Here is a 19,227-nt window from a genome sequence, read left to right on the forward strand (position 1 = left end):
CATACTTATCCATAAGAATGTTCCATTCATAATTGACAAAAACATATCTGATCCGGAGGGGAGATATTTTGATAACTGGGTCACTGTATGGGCAACCAATTACTACCTTAAATAATGTTATCAAACAAAGTGTTCCATACGTTGTTAACTACATGGATAGACAACTACACACAAGACAACAAAGATTCTCCTGTTTCTCCAGCCACAATGTGGGATGCTGCCAAAGCCACACTAAGAGGTCATCTGATTGCATATGCTTCCTCTAAGAAAAAAGAAAAATATGTGTCAGCATATGGTCTCACAAGGGGTCTGAGGATCTCATCTCGGTACCTAATGGCAGTCAGGCTACCTCTGGCGAGCACATGGAGGGCTGTGCGGCCCCACAAAGAAATGCCACCCCACACCATGACTGACCCATCGCCAAACCGGTCATGCTGGAGGATGTTGCAGGCAGCAGAACGTTCTCCACGGCGTCTCCAGACTCTGTCACGTCTGTCACATGTGCTCATGTGCTCAGTGTGAACCTGCTTTCATCTGTGAAGAGCACAGGGCGCCAGTGGCGAATTTGCCAATCTTGGTGTTCTCTGGCAAATGCCAAACGTCCTGCACGGTGTTGGGCTGTAAGCACAACCCCCACCTGTGGACGTCGGGCCCTCATACCACCCTCATGGAGTCTGTTTCTGACCATTTGAGCAGACACATGCACATTTGTGGCCTGCTGGAGGTCATTTTGCAGGGCGCTGGCAGTGCACCTCCTTGCACAAAGGCGGAGGTAGCGGTCCCGCTGCTGGGTTGTTGCCCTCCTACGGCCTCCTCCACGTCTCCTGATGTACTGGCCTGTCTCCTGGTAGCGCCGCCATGCTCTGGACACTACGCTGACAGACACAGCAAACCTTTTTGCCACAGTTCGCATTGATGTGCCATCCTGGATGAACTGCACTACCTGAGCCACTTGTGTGGGTTGTAGACTCCGTCTCATGTTACCACTAGAGTGAGAGCACCGCCAGCATTAAAAAAGTGACCAAAACATCAGCCAGGAAGCATAGGAACTGAGAAGGGGTCTGTGGTCACCACCTGCAGAATCACTCCTGTTTTGGGGGGTGTCTTGCTAATTGCCTATAATTTCCACCTTGTGTCTATTCCATTTGCACAACAGCATGTGAAATTTATTGTCAATCAGTGTTGCTTCCTAAGTGGACAGTTTGATTTCACAGAAGTGTGATTGACTTGGAGTTACATTGTGTTGTTTAAGTGTTCCCTTTATTTTTTTGAGCAGTGTATATATCTTTAAATTTGACGTCATTTCCTCATTTACGTCCAAGAGGAGGTTTAGAGCTCAGCTGAATGAAGCTGAAACCCTTCTTGCTCAGCACAATCCATTAAAGGCAAATTCTCATATCTATAGACTCCTTTCTGAGAAAGAGGGCTCCTCCTTTACTCCTTTGAAAATAATCTGGGAAAAGGACCTTGGTCTGACTATCAGTGATGAGTTATGGGCGGAGGTTTGCGACAGGGTATACTGCTCCTCTACTAATGTAAAAATGAAAGAATCTAATTACACATTTCTGTACAAATTTTATTACACTCCAATGAGACTCCATAGAATGAAAACAGACATTTCTCCTAACTGTAAAAGATGTACCTCTGAAAGTGGAACCTACAGTGGGGGGAAAAAGTATTTAGTCAGCCACCAATTGTGCAAGTTCTTCCACTTAAAAAGATGAGAAGCCTGTAATTTTCATCATAGGTACACTTCAACTATGACAGACAAAATGAGAAAAAAAATCCAGATAATCACATTGTAGGATTTTTAATGAATTTATTTGCAAATTATGGTGGAAAATAAGTATTTGGTCAATAACAAAAGTTTATCTCAATACTTTGTTATATACCCTTTTTTGGCAATGACAGAGGTCAAACATTTTCTGTAAGTCTTCACAAGGTTTTCACACACTGTTGCTGGTATTTTGGCCCATTCCTCCATGCAGATCTCCTCTAGAGCAGTGATGTTTTGGGGCTGTTGCTGGGCAACACGGACTTTCAACTCCCTCCAAAGATTTTCTATGGGGTTGAGATCTGGAGACTGGCTAGGCCACTCCAGGAACTTGAAATGCTTCTTACGAAGTCACTCCTTCGTTGCCCGGGCGGAAAAGCTTTTTGTGCATATGGAAAATTCTGTTTATCTTTTTATTTCAGCTCATGAAACTTAGGGCCAACACTTTACATGTTGCGTTTATATTTTTGTTCAGTATACATGTTTTGACCATGACAGTTTACAATCGAAGGTAACACCAAGTCATTTCGTCTCCTCAACTTGTTCAACAGCCACACCACACCAGATTCACCTGAGGTCTAGAACTTAAGGATTTCTATCAAATGTTAGACCCGCTCGATTCGTTCTTATGTACACAACCATTCAAAAGTTTGGCATCACTTAGGAATGTCCTTGTTTTTGAAAGAGAAGCACACTATTGTAGCTGGAAATGGCTTTTTTAATTTTATGGAATGTACGCCTATGTAGATAGAGGCCCATTATCAGCAACCATCACTCCTGTCTTCCAATGGCACGTTGTGTTAGCTAATCCAAGTTTGTCATTTTAAAAGGTTAATTGGTCATAGAAAAACGTTTACAATTATGTTAGCACAGCTGAAAAATGTTGTGGACATTTAAAGAAGCAATAAAACTGTCCTTCTTTAGACTAGTTGAATATCTGGAGCATCAGCATTAGTGGGTTTGATTACAGGCTCAAAATGGCCAGAAACAAAGCACTTTCTTCTAAAACTCACCAGTCTATTCTTGTTCTGAGAAATGAAGGCTATTCCATGCAAGAAATTGCCAAGAAACTGAAGATCTCGTACAATGCTGTGTACTACTCCCTTTCTTTGCATCTCTGCCTAGAAGGCCAGCAAAAGGCAGTCGCCTCTTACTGTTGACGTTGAGACTGGTGTATTGCGGGTACTATTTAATGAAGCTGCCAGTTGAGGACTGTGAGGCGTCTGTTTCTCAAACTAGACACTAATGTACTTGTCCTTCGAGACACATTGGCAGTAGAATGGCCTTACTGAAGAGCTCCGTTACTTTCAACATGGCACGGTCATAGGATTCCGCCTTTCCAACAAGTCAGTTCTTCAAATGTCTGCCCTGCTGGAGCTGTCTCGGTCAACTGTAAGTGCTGTTATTGTGAAGTGGAAACGTCTAGGAGCAACAACGCCTCTGCTGCAAAGTGGTAGGCCACACAAGCTCACAGAACGGGACCGCTGAAGCCCGTGGCACGTAAAAATCTCCTGTCCTCAGTTGCAACACTCACTACCGAGTTTCAAACTGCCTCTGGAAGCAACGTCAGCACAACTGTTTGTCGTGAGATTCATGAAGTGGGTTTCCATGGCCGAGCAGCTGCACACAAGCCTAAGATCACCATGCGCAATGCCACGAGTCGGCTGGAGTGGTGTAAAGCTCGCCGCCATTGTACTCTGGAGCAGTGGAAACGTGTTCTTTGGAGTGACGAATCACGCTTCACCATCTGGCAGCCCGACAGACAAATTTGGGTTTGGCGGTTGCCAGGAGAATGCAACCTGTCCCAATGCATAGTGCCAACTGTAAAGTTTGGTGGAGGAGGAATAATGGTCTGGGGCTGTTTTTCATGGTTTGGGCTAGGCCCCTTAGTTACACTGAAGGGAAATCATAAAGCTACAGCATACAGTGACTGTTACGTTCTCCAGTTTCTGTGTTGTTGTGGGTTTGTATGTATTTCAGGAAATGGCTTCCTTGATTCCCCCAAGCAGCTGATTGGTTGCCCCCATTGCAGATTGTAGGTCTGATCCCGCCCTCTTGTTAAGGGATACAGCTGTCTGCAATTGCAGACTCCCCCTCCAGCTGTATAAAAGCCAGTGTTCCTTTGCTCAGAGAGAGCTTATTGGTATGTCTTGTGTTGGTTGTTGCTCAGAGAGCTTCTTTGATGTCCTGTGTTGGTTGTTGCTCAAAGTATTTTGTAGCAGATCCTGCTGAGGTATGTTTGTCAAAAGGACCGTTTTTGATTATTGAAATTGTTTGTATTATTCTGTTTCATTTGTTCCCAGGTGTGAAGGTGAAGGCACCTTGAGAGTGCTTAGGCAAGAGGCCTGTGGGCATACATATATACCCGTAGTATGTACTCTGTCTATGCACACTAGGTAAGACCTGGGCGGACCACCCCCTGCATTTTGGTTAGCACGGCAGGTGGCGTTAAGAATAGATAAGTTGTGGGTAGGTAAGGTAGGAGAGGGTGCTCTAACTTTTACTTTCTTTGCTTTGGTTCCGACCAGCCCTTTTTCCCAAATTACCGTGTGACAATACATTTCATGTTAATGGTAAACTACTCTGCCTCTGTCATCCTTACCTGCACCTACAATCACATACCTCTTTCACTCCGCAGTGAGTTGAGAGTAGCAGGGTGTTGTGTTCCCTCCTCCAAGAGGCGTGCGTAACAGTGACATTCTAGACGATTCCAACTTTGTGGCAACAGTTTGGGGAAGGCCCTTTCGTATTTCAGCATGACAATACCCCCGTACACAAAGAGAGGTCCATACAGAAATGTTTTGTCGAGATCGGTGTGGAAGAACTTGACTGGCCTGCACAGAGCCCTGACCTCAACCCCGTCGAACACCTTTGGGATGAATTGGAATGCTGACTGCGAGCCAGGCCTAATCGCCTAACATCAGTGCCTGACCTCACTAATGCTCTTGCAGATGAATGGAAGCAAGTCCCCACAGCAATGTTGCAACATCTAGTGGAAAGCCTTCCCAGAAGAGTGGAGGCTGTTATAGCAGCAAAGGGGGGGGATTAACTCCATATTAAAGACCATGATTTTGGAATGAGATGTTCGAAGAGCAGGTGGCCACATTTTTGTTCATGTAGTGTATTTTCAACATCATCCACATAAGTCACAGCAAAATATTTTGTATGATCTCCTATACAATAGTTTAGGCCCATCTTTTGGAACTTTGGCTTTCCTGGATGTAGCCACTATATTGTGATCACTGCATCCAATGGGTACAGATACAGCTTTAGAACAAAGTTCTCCAGTATTAGTAAAAATGTGATCAATACATGTGGATGATCTTGTTCCTGTAGTGTTTGTAAACACTCTGGTAGGGTGATTAATAACCTGAACCAGATTACAGGCACTGGTTACAGTGAGAACCTTCCTCATGAGCAGACAGCTTGATAAACCAGTCAATATTCAGGTCCCCAAGAAAGTAGCCCTATCTGTTTACATCACATACACTATCAAGCATTTCACACATTTTTTAGATACTGACTTTAGGACTTGGTGGCCTATAGCAACACCCCAAAAGAAAAGGCTTTAGATGTGCCAGGTGAACCTGCAACAACAACACTTCGATAACACTTGACATAAGATCTTCTGTAAGCATTACAGGGATATGGCTCTTGAGTATGTGAGTATACAGTGGGGAGAACAAGTATTTGAGACACTGCCGATTTTGCAGGTTTTCCTACTTACAAAGCATGTAGAGGTCTGTAATTTTTTATCATAGCTACACTTCAACTGTGGGAGACGGAATCTAAAACAAAAATCCAGAAAATCACATTGTATGATTTTAAAGTAATTAATTTGCATTTTATTGCATGACATAAGTATTTGATCACCTACCAACCAGTAAGAATTCCGGCTCTCACAGACCTGTTAGTTCTTCTTTAAGAAGCCCTCCTGTTCTCCACTCATTACCTGTATTAACTGCACCTGTTTGATCTCGTTACCTGTATAAAAGACACCTGTCCACACACTCAATCAAACAGACTCCAAACTCTCCAAAATGGCCAAGACCAGAGAGCTGTGTAAGGACATCAGGGATAAAATTGTAGACCTGCACAAGGCTGGGATGGGCTACAGGACAATAGGCAAGCAGCTTGGTGAGAAGGCAACAACTGTTGGTGCAATTATTAAAAAATGGAAGAAGTTCAAGATGACGGTCAATCACCCTCGGTCTGGGGCTCCATGCAAGATCTCACCTCGTGGGGCATCAATGAGGGATCAGGCCAGAACTACACGGCAGGACCTGGTCAATGACCTGAAGAGAGCTGGGACCACAGTCTCAAAGAAAACCATTAGTAACACATTACACCGTCATGGATTAAAATCCTGCAGCGCACGCAAGGTCCCCCTGCTCAAGCCAGCGCATGTCCAGGTCCGTCTGAAGTTTGCCAATGACCATCTGGATGATCCAGAGGAGGAATGGGAGAAGGTCATGTGGTCTGATGAGACAAAAATAGAGCTTTTTGGTCTAAACTCCACTCGCCATGTTTGGAGGAAGAAGAAGGATGAGTACAACCCCAAGAACACCATCCCAACTGTGAAGCATGGAGGTGGAAACATCATTCTTTGGGGATGCTTTTCTGCAAAGGGGACAGGACGACTGCATCGTATTGAGGGGAGGATGGATGGGGCCATGTATCGCGAGATCTTGGCCAACAACCTCCTTCCCTCAGTAAGAGCATTGAAGATGGGTTGTGGCTGGGTCTTCCAGCATGACAACGACCCGAAGCAACTAAGGAGTGGCTCCGTAAGAAGCATCTCAAGGTCCTGGAGTGGCCTAGCCAGTCTCCAGACCTGAACCCAATAGAAAATCTTTGGAGGGTGCTGAAAGTCCCGAAACCTGAAGGATCTGGAGAAGGTCTGTATGGAGGAGTGGGCCAAAATCCCTGCTGCAGTGTGTGCAAACCTGGTCAAGAGCTACAGGAAACCTATGATCTCTGTAATTGCAAACAAAGATTTCTGTACCAAATATATTAAGTTCTGCTTTTCTGATGAATCAAATACTTATGTCATGCAATAAAATGCAAATGAATTACTTAAATCATACAATGTGATTTTCTGGAATTTTTTTAGATTCCGTCTCTCACAGTTGAAGTGTACCTATGATAAAAATTACAGACCTCTACGTGCTTTGTAAGTAGGAAAACCTGCAAAATCGGCAGTGTATCAAATACTTGTTCTCCCCACTGTATATCGATACCTTCCGCATAAGTATTCCTGTCTCATCTATAGATGTTATATCCGTGTATTGCTACTACTGTGTCATCAAATGAATGATCTAAGTGAGTCTCAGAAATGGCTAATATATGAATGTTAAACTTAATAAGATCAGATTTTGATTTCATGAACCTTATGTCTAAGGTTTCATACTGTATATGAACTGGTATAGCTCTGTAGCGTGCTGGCCTACCTTGCTCTCCAGGGGGTTTGTGTCTGGCTGGTGTTGAGTCAGAGCTGACTGGCAGACTGATGGCTGTTTTCACACACAGGTCACTCTGGATGTGCAGAGGGAAGGCAGTGTGTCCACCAAGGGCCTCAGAGGCGGAGTCTTCGTCATGTACAACTGTGCTCGGCTGCACACCCTATTTGACAGCTACGAGCGAGGTGTGGGGAAAGGTGAGACGGGGGACACGCAAGGCAACTGGATGATGATGATGGATATGATGTCCTTTAGCAGACGTGACTGACTTGATAATGCCGCATTCGAAACAACTGGGAAATCTCAGACTTCCGACCTCAGTGCAATCAAAACAACTGGGAACTGTGAAATAAATTGGCTCCAACTGAGAAAAATGTATTTGAACGGTCATCCAACTAGGGAACACAGGCCTCTTTCTAGAGCTCCAACTTTCAGACCTGAAGATCACTGGCGTCATGGTTTGAGCTCAGTTGTTTTGAACGTGCTATTATCCAAAGTGACCCAGCAAACACTTAGGCCACATACTGTAGTGCATATGTGTAATGTTGTAGTCAAACCACAAACTGAGCCATCTGAACCACACAATTGTATTGCTAGGCTACCTGCCGCCTTTACACTGCCATATTGTATATGCGTACTAGTGCAGACCACACCAAGCAAACATGTACATCCTACATTGTACTCGGTCTTTCTCATGCTGCATGTTCAGTTCCTCCTTATTTGCATCCTACAGGACTTTACCCTGAAATCCCAGAGGGCTCCCAGTTGGACTTCTCAGCTCTAAAAGAAGAGGTAGGTCTATCATTGGTTAAATGACTGCTCCACAGCACACATTACAGAGCCTGTGCTGATCAAGGATCAGTTTTGCCTTTTAGGTCATTACATGGACGGGGCACAGGAGGCTGCTGAGGGGAGGACAGCTCACAAAAATGGCCGGAACAGAGAGAATGGAATGGCGTCAAACACCTGGAAACCATGGAAGCTATGTGTTTGATGTATTTTATACCATTCCACTTATTCCGCTCCAGTCATTACCACAAGCTCGTTCTATCCAATTAAGGTGCCACAAACCTGTGGGATGGAGGAGGACCTGATCCTGGATTCTTCCCAGCACTTCTCCTCTGAGGTGCTTTGTGAATATGGGCCTAGATATCTGTGTTTCATTTGTACTCTGGTCCTCCAGAGATTGCTATTCTCCACAGTCATGGTGCCTTTTCCTGTTTCATAGGGGGAGTGGCTTCTTCTGTTCGATTACCTCATTCCATTCTCGGAGCTTCTCGACCAAACAGGACAGACGTTGGGGTGTGATGGAGGGGCCAGAGTCAACCTGAAGACTGAACAGGTGAGATTTAAAATAATATACAAGTGCATTTGAAAAATCAGTTTGTCAGTTTGGACACACCTACTAATTCCAGGGGTTTTCTTTTTACTGTTTTCTACATTGTAGAATAATAGTTAAGACATCAAAATTATGAAATAACACATGTATTTATGTAGTAACCAAAAAAGTGTTAAACAAATATATATTTTATATTTGAGATTCTTCAAAGTAGCCACCCTTTGCCTTGATGACAGCTTTGCACACTTGGCATTCTCTCAACCAGCTTCATGAGGTAGTCACCTGTAATGCATTTCAATTAACAGGTGTGCCTTGTGAATTTGTGGAATTTCTTTCCTTAATGCGTTTGAGCCAATCAGTTGTGTTGTGACAAGGTAGGGGTGGTATACAGAGATGGCCCTATTTGGTAAAATACCAAGTCCATATTATTGCAAGAACAGCTGAAATAAGCAAAGAGAAATGACAGCCCATCATTACTTTAAGACATTAAGGTCAGTCAATCCGGATAATGTCAAGAACTTTGCAATTTTCTTTAAGTGCAGTCGCAAAAACCATCAAGTGCTATAATGAAACTGGCTCTCATGAGGACCGCCACAGGAAAGGAAGACCCAGAGTTATCTCCGTTGCAGCGGATAAGTTCATTAGAGTTACCGGCCTCAGAAATTGCAGCCCAAATAAATGCTTCACAGAGTTCAAGTAACAGATACATCTCAACATTAACTGTTTAGAGGAGACTGTGTGAATCAGGCCTTCATGGTCGAATTGCTGCAGAGAAACCACTACTAAAGGACACCAATAAGAAGAGACTTGCTTGGGCCAAGAAACACGAGCAATGTACATTAGACCAGTGGGAATCTGTCCTTTTGGTTTGAGTCTAAATTTGAGATTTGTTTCCAACTGCCGTGTCTTTGTGATACAGAGTAGGTGAACAGATTATCTCTGCATGTGTGGTTCCCACCGTGAAGCATGGAGGAGGAGGTGTGATAGTGTGGAGGTGCTTTGCTGGTGACACTGTCAGTGATTTATTTAGAATTCAAGGCACACTTAACCAGCATGGCTACCACAGCATGCTGCAGCGACACGCCATCCCATCTGGTTTGGGCTTAGTGGGACTATCATTTGTTTTTCAACAGGACAATGACCCAAAACACACCTCCAGGCTGTGTAAGGGCTATTTGACCAAGGAGAGTGATGGAGTGCTGCATCAGATGACCTGGCCTCCACAATCACCTGACCTTAACCCAATTGAGATGGTTTGGGATGAGTTGGACCGCAGAGTGAAGGAAAAGCAGCCAACAAGTGCACAGCACATGTGGGAACTCCTTCAAGACTGTTGGAAAAGCATTCCAGGTGAAGCTGATTGAAAGAACGACTAGTGTGCAAAGCTGTCATCAAGGCAAAGGGTGGCAACTTTGAAGAATTATAAAATATATTTTGATTTAACACCATTTTTGGTTACTACATGATTTCATGTGTTATTTCATAGTTTTGATGTCTTCACTATTCTACAATGTCGAGAACATTAAAAATAAAAACCCTTGAATAAGTAGGTGTCCAAACTTTTGACTTGAACAGTAGGTAAATGAATGCTCATATAATGTGTGTGTAATGTGTGTGCAATGTGTCTCCCAGATCTGCAAGTTCCTGGTGTCCCTCAGTAAGGATTTTAGCTCCTATTACAACAGAGTCCACGTCCTTGGGGTGAGCACTCCCTAATTTTTCCGCTATGATTGTCTGTCTGTGTTGAGGGTGGGGGTAGTTAATTTAGGTTAGGTTTAATTACAGCATGTGGTCTCGCAGTATGCAGAATTACATATCTGTTTGCATGTGTGATGCCCCTTGATGTTTGGCACATTGTGTTAATGGCCTATGACCGACCATACCAGGCCTGAAAACATGGTGTACTGATAGACAGCACAGATGATTTTTGATTTAAACTGATTAGTTCACACCAAGTTCAGTCCATACAAAACCCCTCCCCCCTCTTTTTCAAACTGTCTCTCACTATATCCCCTCTTTCCCCCTCTACAGGAGCCGTTGCCTCACCTCTTCAATCAGATGTTTTGTCGGCTGCAGTTGTTGAGAGCACTAAGAGAGCTCTACCATAGCGCACTAGACACTCTTCACCTTCCTCCCATTCCACAACGAAAGCCAGAATTATAGCCCCAAGAACTGACCCAAATTCCCCAACTATAGCCCCATGAACTGCCCAAATATAAGGCCCATTAACAGACAAAAATATCACTAGCCTATCCCATAGATGAAATTGACATAGAAATGCCACTTTTACTGCCCAAAGGTAATACTGTAGTTAGCAATAGGCTTTTATTTTCTCCAAATTGAAGATCTGTTACGCCCCCATATACTTACACCCTATATTACACCCACTCTATTTATTGCTGATAAAAGAAGGTGTATAAATGATTCACTCTACAGTGAAGTATTTGTCTCCCCAGTCTTATCACCAGTATCTCTGATGTACCACAGGTACAGCCTCTACCATAGACACTCACTGCCTTTGAACCAATGATCATCTTCAGTCTTCCCTTATACAATACCATAGATGATTTTCCACTAACAAACACTGCCCCAGAGCCATTGGTATTTACACAGACTCTGCATGTACACTGTAAGCACTGCCCCCGCCCTCATCACTAGATATTGCTCCTGGCCATGAGCCATTTACGCTCCCCTACCTTCCCCCCTCCTTCTACTTGAACTGACTGTCTCAGTATGATGTGTGTGTGTGTGTGTGTGTGTGTGGGTGTGTATCTCACACACACACATACAGTGCATTTGGATTTTTCAGACCCCTTGACTTTTTCCACATTTTGTTACGTTACAACCTTATTCTAAAATTGATTACATTTTTTTTTTTTTTTTCATCAATCGACACACAATATCCCATAATGAAAAAGCAAAAACAGGTTTTTAGAGTGTTTGGCAAATGTATTTAAAAAAATATATGAAAATAGGACATTTACATAAGTGTTCAGACCCTTTACTTAGTGTTTTGTTGAAGCACCTTTAACAGTGATTACAGGCTCAAATCAAATCAAAAATCTAACTTTATTTGCCACATGCGCTGAATACAACAAGTGTAGACTTTACCATGAAATGCTTACTTACAAGCCCTTAACCAACAGTGCAGTTCAAGAAGAAGAAAATATTTACCAAGTAGGCTAAAATTTAAAGTAATAATAAAAAGTAACACAATAACGATAACGAGGCTATTTACAGGGAGCGCCGGGGCCCGAGTCGGGGTACAGGCTAGTTGAGGTAATCAGTACATGTAGGTGGGGGCGAAGTGCATAGGTAACAGGTGTTACAAATACACCATGACAGCGCAATACACAAGGGGTGGAACAGTGGCAAAGGTACCCCCAGGACAAACAGAATAATATTAGTCTGAGGAGAGATTAAATAGCATTAATACAACAAAAATAATTCTAAACACACCTTTAGTTTACAAAGTTAAACAGATGTATTTTTTCTTCTTAATAAGCAGGAGTAATATTCTTAGATCAGAATGACAGCAGACTGTACTTCTTTCCATGTCACTAAAGACTTAACAGAAACAAAATACAAATTTAACTAGAATGGCTTATCTTTTCTCCCCCAACCCACCAAGAGGTAACATGTAGATATACACATTTACTTTCAAAGCATACACACGAAACACACCCTAACAAACAAACAGTGAGTAGCAGCAGGGGGGGGGTGGTGTCAATGTAAATTGTCCAGTGGCGATTTTTATGAATTGTTTAGCAGTCTAATGGCTTGGGGGTAGAAGCTGTTAAGGAGCCTTTTGGTCCTAGACTTTGCGCTCCGGTACCGCTTGCCGTGCGGAAGCAGAGAAAACAGTCTATAATTTGGGTGACTGGAGTCTCTGACAATTTATCGGCTTTCCTCTGACACGCCTATTTATATAGGTCCTGGATGGCAGGAAGCTTGGCCCCAGTGATGTACTGGGCCGTTCGCACTACCCTCTGTAGCGCCTTACGGTCAGATGCTGAGCAGTTACCATACCAGGCGGTGATGCAACCGGTCAGGATGCTCTCGATGGTGCAGCTGTAGAACCTTTTGAGGATCTGGCGGCCCATGCCAAATCTTTTCAGTCTCCTGAGGGGGGGGAAAGGTTTTGCCGTGCCCTCTTCACGACTGTCTTGGGATGTTTGGACCATGATAGTTCGTTGATGATGTGGACACCAATGAACTTAACTCTCGACTCTCTCCACTACAGCCCCGTCGATGTTAATGGCGGCCTGTTCGGCCCTCCTTTTCCTGTAGTCCACGATCAGCTCCTTTGTCTTGCTCACATTGAGAGAGAGGTTGTTGTCCTGGCACCACCTGCCAGTTCTGACCACCTCCCTATAGGCCGTCTCATCGCTGTCGGTGATCAGGCCTACACTGTTGTCGTCAGCAAACTTAATGATGGTGTTGGAGTCGTGTTTGGCCACACGGTCTTGGGTGAACAGGAAATACAGGAGGGGACTAAGTACACACCCCTTAGGGGCCCCAGTGTTAAGGATCAGCGTGGCAGACGTATTGTTGCCTACTCTTACCACCTGGGGGCGGCCCGTCAGAAAGTCCAGGATCCAGTTGCAGAGGGAGGTGTTTAGTCCCAGAGGCCTTAGCTTAGTGATGAGCTTTGTGGGCACTATGGTGTTGAGCGCTGAGCTGTAGTCGATGAACAGCATTCTCACATAGGTGTTCCTTTTGTCCAGGTGAGAAGGTGCAGTGTGGAGTGCGATTGAGGTTGCGTCACCTGTGGATCTGTTGGGGTGGTATGCGAATTGGAGTGGGTGGAGAGTATCCGGGATGATGCTGTTGATGTGAGCCATGACCAGCCTTTCAAAGCACTTCATGGCTACCGATGTGAGTGCCACGGGGCGGTTATCATTTAGGCAGGTTACCTTCGCTCCCTTGGGCACAGGGACTATGGTGGTCTGCTTGAAACATGTAGCTATTACAGACTCTGTCAGGGAGAGGTTGAAAATATCAGTGAAGACACCTGACAGTTGGTCCGCGCATGCTTTGAGTACACGTCCTGGTAATCCGTCTGGCCCAGCGGCTTTGTGAATGTTGACCTGTTTTAAAGGTTTTGTTCACTTCGGCTACCGAGAGCGTTATCACACAGTCATTCAGAACAGCTGGTGTTCTCGTGCATGCTTCAGTGTTGCTTGCCTCGACGCGAGCATAAAATGCATTTAGCTCGTCTGGTAGGCTCACGTCACTGGGAAGCTCGCGTCTGGGTTTCCCTTTGTAGTCCGTAAAAGTTTTCAAGCCCTGCCACATCCAACGAGCGTCGGAGCTGGTGTAGTAGGATTCAATCTTAATCCTGTATTGACACTTTGCTTATTTGATGGTTCGTCTAAGGGCATAGCGGGATTTCTTAGAAGCGTCCGGATTTGTCTCCCGCTCCTTAAAAGTGGCAGCTCTAGCCTTTAGCTCAATCCGGATGTTGCCTGTAATCCATGGCTTCTGGTTGGGATATGTACGTACAGTCACTGTAGGGACGACGTCGTTGATGCACTTATTGATGAAGCCAATGACTGAGGTGGTGTATTCCTCAATTCCATTGGCTGAATCCCGGAACATATTCCAGTCTGCTAGCAAAACAGTCCTGTAGTGTATCATCCGTGTCATCTAACCAGTTCCGTATTGAGTGAGTCACTGGTACCAATTTGTAAGTCGCTCTGGTTAAGAGCGTCTGCTAAATGACTTAAATGTATTGTAAATGGTACTTCCTGCTTTAGTTTTTGCTGGTAAGCAGGAATCAGGAGGATGGAATTGTGGTCAGATTTGACAAATGGAAGGTGGGGGAGAGCTTTGAATGCATCTCTGTGTGGAGTAAAGGTGGTCTTGGATTTTTCTTTTTCTGGTTGCGCATGTGACATGCTTGTAAAAATTTGGTTAAACTGATTTAAGTTTGCCTGCATTAAAGTCCCTGGCCACTAGGAGCGCCGCTTCTGGATGAGCATTTTCTTCTTTGATTATGGCCTTATAGAGTTGGTTGAGAGCAGTCTTAGTGCCAGCTTCGCTTTGTGATGGTAAATAGACAGCTACGAATAATACAGATGAGAACTCTCTTGGTAGATAATGTGGTCAACAATTTATCATAAGGTGCTTTACCTCAGGCTAGCATTACCTCGAGACTTCTTTAATATTAGACATCCCGCACCAGCTGTTACTGACAAAAAGACACACACCCCCACCCCTCGTCTTACCAGAGGTAGCGTCTCTGTTCTGCCGGTGCATGGAAAATCCCACCAGCTCTATATTGTCTGTTTCTTCGTTCAGCCACTTCTCAGTGAAACATAGGATGTTACCGTTTTTAATGTCCCATTGGTAGGATAATCTTAATAATAGGTCATTAATTTTATTTTCTAACGATTGCACGTTAGTAAGGATAATGGAAGGCATTGGGAGTTTACTCGCTCGCCTCTGGCTTCTCAGAAGGATCCCCGATCTGCGTCCCCTTTTCCGGCGTATTTTCTTCACGCAAAAGGCGTGGATCTGGGCCTGTTTCAGTGAGAGCAGGATATCCCTCTCGTCAGACTTGATGAAGGAAAAAGTTTCATCCAGTACGTGGTGAGTAATCACTTTTCTGATGTCCAGAAATTATTTTCGGTCATAAGAGGCGGTAGCAGCAACATTATGTACACAATAAGTTAAAAAATAAGTTATGCAAAAAAAAAAAAAAAATTGCACAACTGGTTGAGAAAATGTAAAACATCAGCCATGTTCTTCGGCGCCGTCTTTAATCCGTTTTTAAGTCATCTTAAGTATGACGCTGCAAGCTTGACACACCTTTATTTGGGGAGTTTCTCCCATTTCTTCTCTGCAGATCCTCTCAAGCTCTGTCAGATTGGATGGGGAGCGTCGCTGCACAGCTATTTTCAGGTCTTTCCAGAGATGTTCGATCGGGTTCGAGTCCGGGCTCTGGCTGGGCCACTCAAGGACATTCAGTCTTGTCCCGAAGCCATTCCTGCGTTGCCTTGCCTATTTGCTTAGGGTCGTTGTCCTGTTGGAGGGTGAACCTTCACCCCAGTCTGAGGTCCTGAGCACTCTGGAGCAGGTTTTCATCAAGGATCTCCGTACTTTGCTCTGTCAATCTTTCCTTCGATCCTGGCTAGTCTCCCAGTCCCTGCCGCTGAATAACATCCCCACATGATGCTGCCACAATGCTTCACCGTAGGGATGGTGCCAGGTTTCCTCCGGAAGTGACACTTAGCGTTCAGGCCAAAGAGTTCAATCTTGGTTTCATCAGACCAGAGAATTTAGTTTCTCATAGCTTTACTCTTTTCTTTTAGGTGCCTTTTGGCAAACTCCAAGCAGACTAACGTGCCTTTTACTGAGGAGTGGCTTCCGTCTGGCCACTCTACCATAAAGGCCTGATTGGTGGAGTGCTGCGGAGATGATGATTGTTTTTCTGGAAGGTTCTCCCATCTACACAGAGGAACTCTGGAGCTCTGTCAGTGACCATTGGGTTCTTGGTCCCTGACCAAGGCCATTAAGGCCCTTCTCCCCCGATTGCTCAGTTTGGCCTTGCGGCCAGCTCTAGAAAGAGTCTTGGTGGTTCCAAACTTCTTCCATTTAAGAATGATTGAGAACACTGTGTTCTTGGGGACCTTCAATGCAGCATTTTTTGGTATTTCAGTTTTTTATTGTTAATAAATTTGCAAACATTTCTACAAACCTGTTTTTGCTTTGTCATTATGGGGTGTGTGTGTGTCTGAATACTTCCCGACTGCGTTGTATATGTGCCATGGACTAACCCTCCACCACCACCACTGCAGTACTTCTCCTGTGCCATAGTACATACTATACTGCACTGCGCCAGACCCCACTTCTCCATTGTCGCTCTGTGCCATATCTTGGACATTTATTATCGTGTACGTTTTGTGTGTTCGTGGTGTACGTGAATCTTGGGTCAGACTATTTTTCGCTCTCTCTAACTCTCATCCACAAAGTTTTTGTCAACAGTGCATCAGATCAATATATTTTTCACCTTCACTGATTTGATCAATAAATGAGTGTTAACCTCGGTGACCCTGCTGCTGTGTGTGAAGATTTGTAGGTGTCATATTGCAGCACTGTGTTCCACTATTTGTCATTTTACGCTAGAATCCTTAATTGAACCAATAACAAAGCGGTCACCCTGACTTTGATTTGGTAAAAGCTGAAGGATGTGCCTGAAGAAGATTAACCACCCTCAAATTCATAGACAGAGCTATGGATGCATGGACTGGCCATCCATGATATCACAATTATAGTTTTAACCATGTTTTGAGGCTATACAGTGTTTGTTTACACTGAACAAAAATATAAATGCAACATGTAAAGTGTTAGTCCCATGTTTCATGAACTGAAATAAAAAATCTCAGAAATGTTCCATATGCACAAAATGCTTATTTCTCTCAAACGTGCACAAATTTGTTTACATCCCTGTTAGTGAACATTTCTCCTTTGCCAAGATAATCCATCCACCTGCCAGGTGTGACATCTCAAGAAGCTGATTAAACATGATCATTACACAAGTACACCTTGTGCTGGGGACATTAAAAGGTCACTTGTAAAATGAGCAGTTTTGTCACACAACACAATGCCACAGATGTCTCATGTTGAGGGAGTGTGCAATTGGCATGCGGCTGCAGGAATGTCCACCAGAGCTGTTGCCAGAGGTCCGGCTTCACAACCGCAGATCACGTGTAACCACGCCAGCTCAGGACCACCACATCCGGCTTCTTCACCTGCGGAATCATCCGAGGGGGAGGGGTGTTGAGTATGTCTGTCTTTAATAAAGCCCTTTAGTGGAGGAAAACTCATTCTGATTGGGTGGCCCTGTGCCCTCCAATGCCCACCCATGGCTGCACCCCTGCCCAGTCATGTAAAATCCATAGATTTGGGCCTAAATTATTTATTTCAATTGACTGATTTCCTTATATGAACTGTAACTAAGTAAAATCTTAGAAAATGTTGCATTTATATTTTTGTTCAGTATATATTGTTTACAAACATTGGAGTAAAACAAGCTTATATTTTGGGTTTTGATGCGGTACGACAGTTGAACTAAACTCATGAGGCGTATGTTATATTCTTCAAGAATCAATTGGTATATATAATTCATTTATAAGTCCAAAAATGTATTTAGCAGCTAAGTATTCCAGCTTTAAGTGTGACAAGTTACAGGGAAAAATCAATAGATGGTTGGATAATGCCTGGGGATTACGGAAATAATTGGTTATGAGAATAATTCATTTGTAGGCAATATCAGATAATTTACCCAATCATAGCGCTAATAAAAGAAAGGTACATGGATGCTCAAGTTCACCCTAGGCAATTAAAATGGGTGACGGGGCCACCTAATTAGATTCTTCCCCACGTTGGCGACTATTGAGAATAATTGGGGGATGTAAGAGCTCTCTCCTCATTAGCTGGTCCTGCCACACCAAGCTCTATGCTCTCTGTATGAAAGATGTAGTGATTATTTTCCCCTCCCCCCCTGGTTTCCTTTTGACCCCCCCCCCCCATAATGAGATGGAACAGCTGGCGTTGGAGCTCTCCACAGGCTTCAGCTGTCTGGCCTCCCAACACCACCACCACCATGGGTCAACATATTCCAGAGCTACAGGAGGACAGGCTCATTGTAATTGCTGGAATGGAGTGGAGTCAAACATATGGTTTTATACCATTCCAGACATTACAATGAGCCTGCCCTCCTATAGGTCCTCCTACCAGCCTCCACTGAACTATTCATTATGACACACTGTAGTAAAATGCTTTGCAATGTAAAATGAATTTGAGCCTTTCTGATTAGACATATTTTGGTAGTCACTCCCTGTTTAATTCTGTTTCCTTCTGTTTAGTGCCTAATAAATACACCTCATATCTCTATACACACACCTCTGCTCTTTTACCCCCACAGTCTTCCCGACGCAAGGTGGAGACACGGTTTGCTGACGCCAGACCAAACCTCTTGAGAGACAGGGTTTTACAGAGCAGATGTATGGGGTGACACTAAGTTCAGTGTTACACTGAACTATGTGGAATCAGCTGTTTCTGACTCCAGCAGTTTTATTTATCCATTTAGCAGGGGAATAAAAGGCAGTATGTTTACAGCACTGAAGCCTAGTTGATTTCCCATAGTTTATTAACCATTCTCTTTCATATTTGTGATTAAATTCATACTCAGATTGCCATATACTGGCTAGATTTCTGGTGCAACATGATGCAATGCAATGACTTTAGCTTTTTTAAATCCTGGGAATATGGGACTGGTTATTGCAGTTTGGAAACGTGTGTGTGTTCCCGTGTTCCCATTCCCCACAGCCAATGAGTTAAGCAAGTCTGGCGTTAGAAGTCTGACAAAACTAGGCAGGAGTCATGCAGTACATGAACATAGCCACAGGGTGGAGGTCTACTGACGGATATTTCAACCACCTGACAGACAGTCCACCACCAGGCAGCCTTGCTTTTCATCTCCTGCTATCACGTCTCTCCCCTTCGCCTACCCTGCCTGCTTGTCAATCACTCCCCTCGGGCCTTGGTTGGCCAGAGACAATAGAGGGAGGAGAGAGAGAACAGGGGATGCAAACATGAAAGGAGTTCAAAAATGGAGGGATGAATGCAAAGGGAATGGAGGAAAGCAT

General features: G+C 44.2%; 1 protein-coding gene across 3 annotated transcripts in view; it reads left to right on the forward strand.

The window, feature by feature from the left end:
• The window catches only part of LOC129860978 (DALR anticodon-binding domain-containing protein 3-like), a 37,349-nt gene extending 18,877 nt beyond the window's left edge, over positions 1 to 18,472 (forward strand). The window contains exons 9-13 of one of the 3 annotated variants that reach the window (XM_055931958.1): positions 7,304 to 7,430; positions 7,967 to 8,025; positions 8,462 to 8,575; positions 10,205 to 10,273; positions 10,604 to 18,472. In XM_055931958.1, coding sequence (XP_055787933.1) covers positions 7,304 to 7,430; positions 7,967 to 8,025; positions 8,462 to 8,575; positions 10,205 to 10,273; positions 10,604 to 10,735 — 501 coding nt within the window. In that variant the 3' untranslated portion in view covers positions 10,736 to 18,472. Of the gene's footprint in view, positions 1 to 7,303; positions 7,431 to 7,966; positions 8,026 to 8,108; positions 8,576 to 10,204; positions 10,274 to 10,603 lie in introns of those variants that run through there. The other 2 variants (XM_055931961.1, XM_055931959.1) reach the window with 2 other exon arrangements.
• The last annotated feature ends 755 nt before the right edge of the window (positions 18,473 to 19,227 follow it).

This window comes from Salvelinus fontinalis, chromosome 8, assembly GCF_029448725.1.
Source record: "Salvelinus fontinalis isolate EN_2023a chromosome 8, ASM2944872v1, whole genome shotgun sequence".
NCBI lineage: Eukaryota > Metazoa > Chordata > Actinopteri > Salmoniformes > Salmonidae > Salvelinus > Salvelinus fontinalis.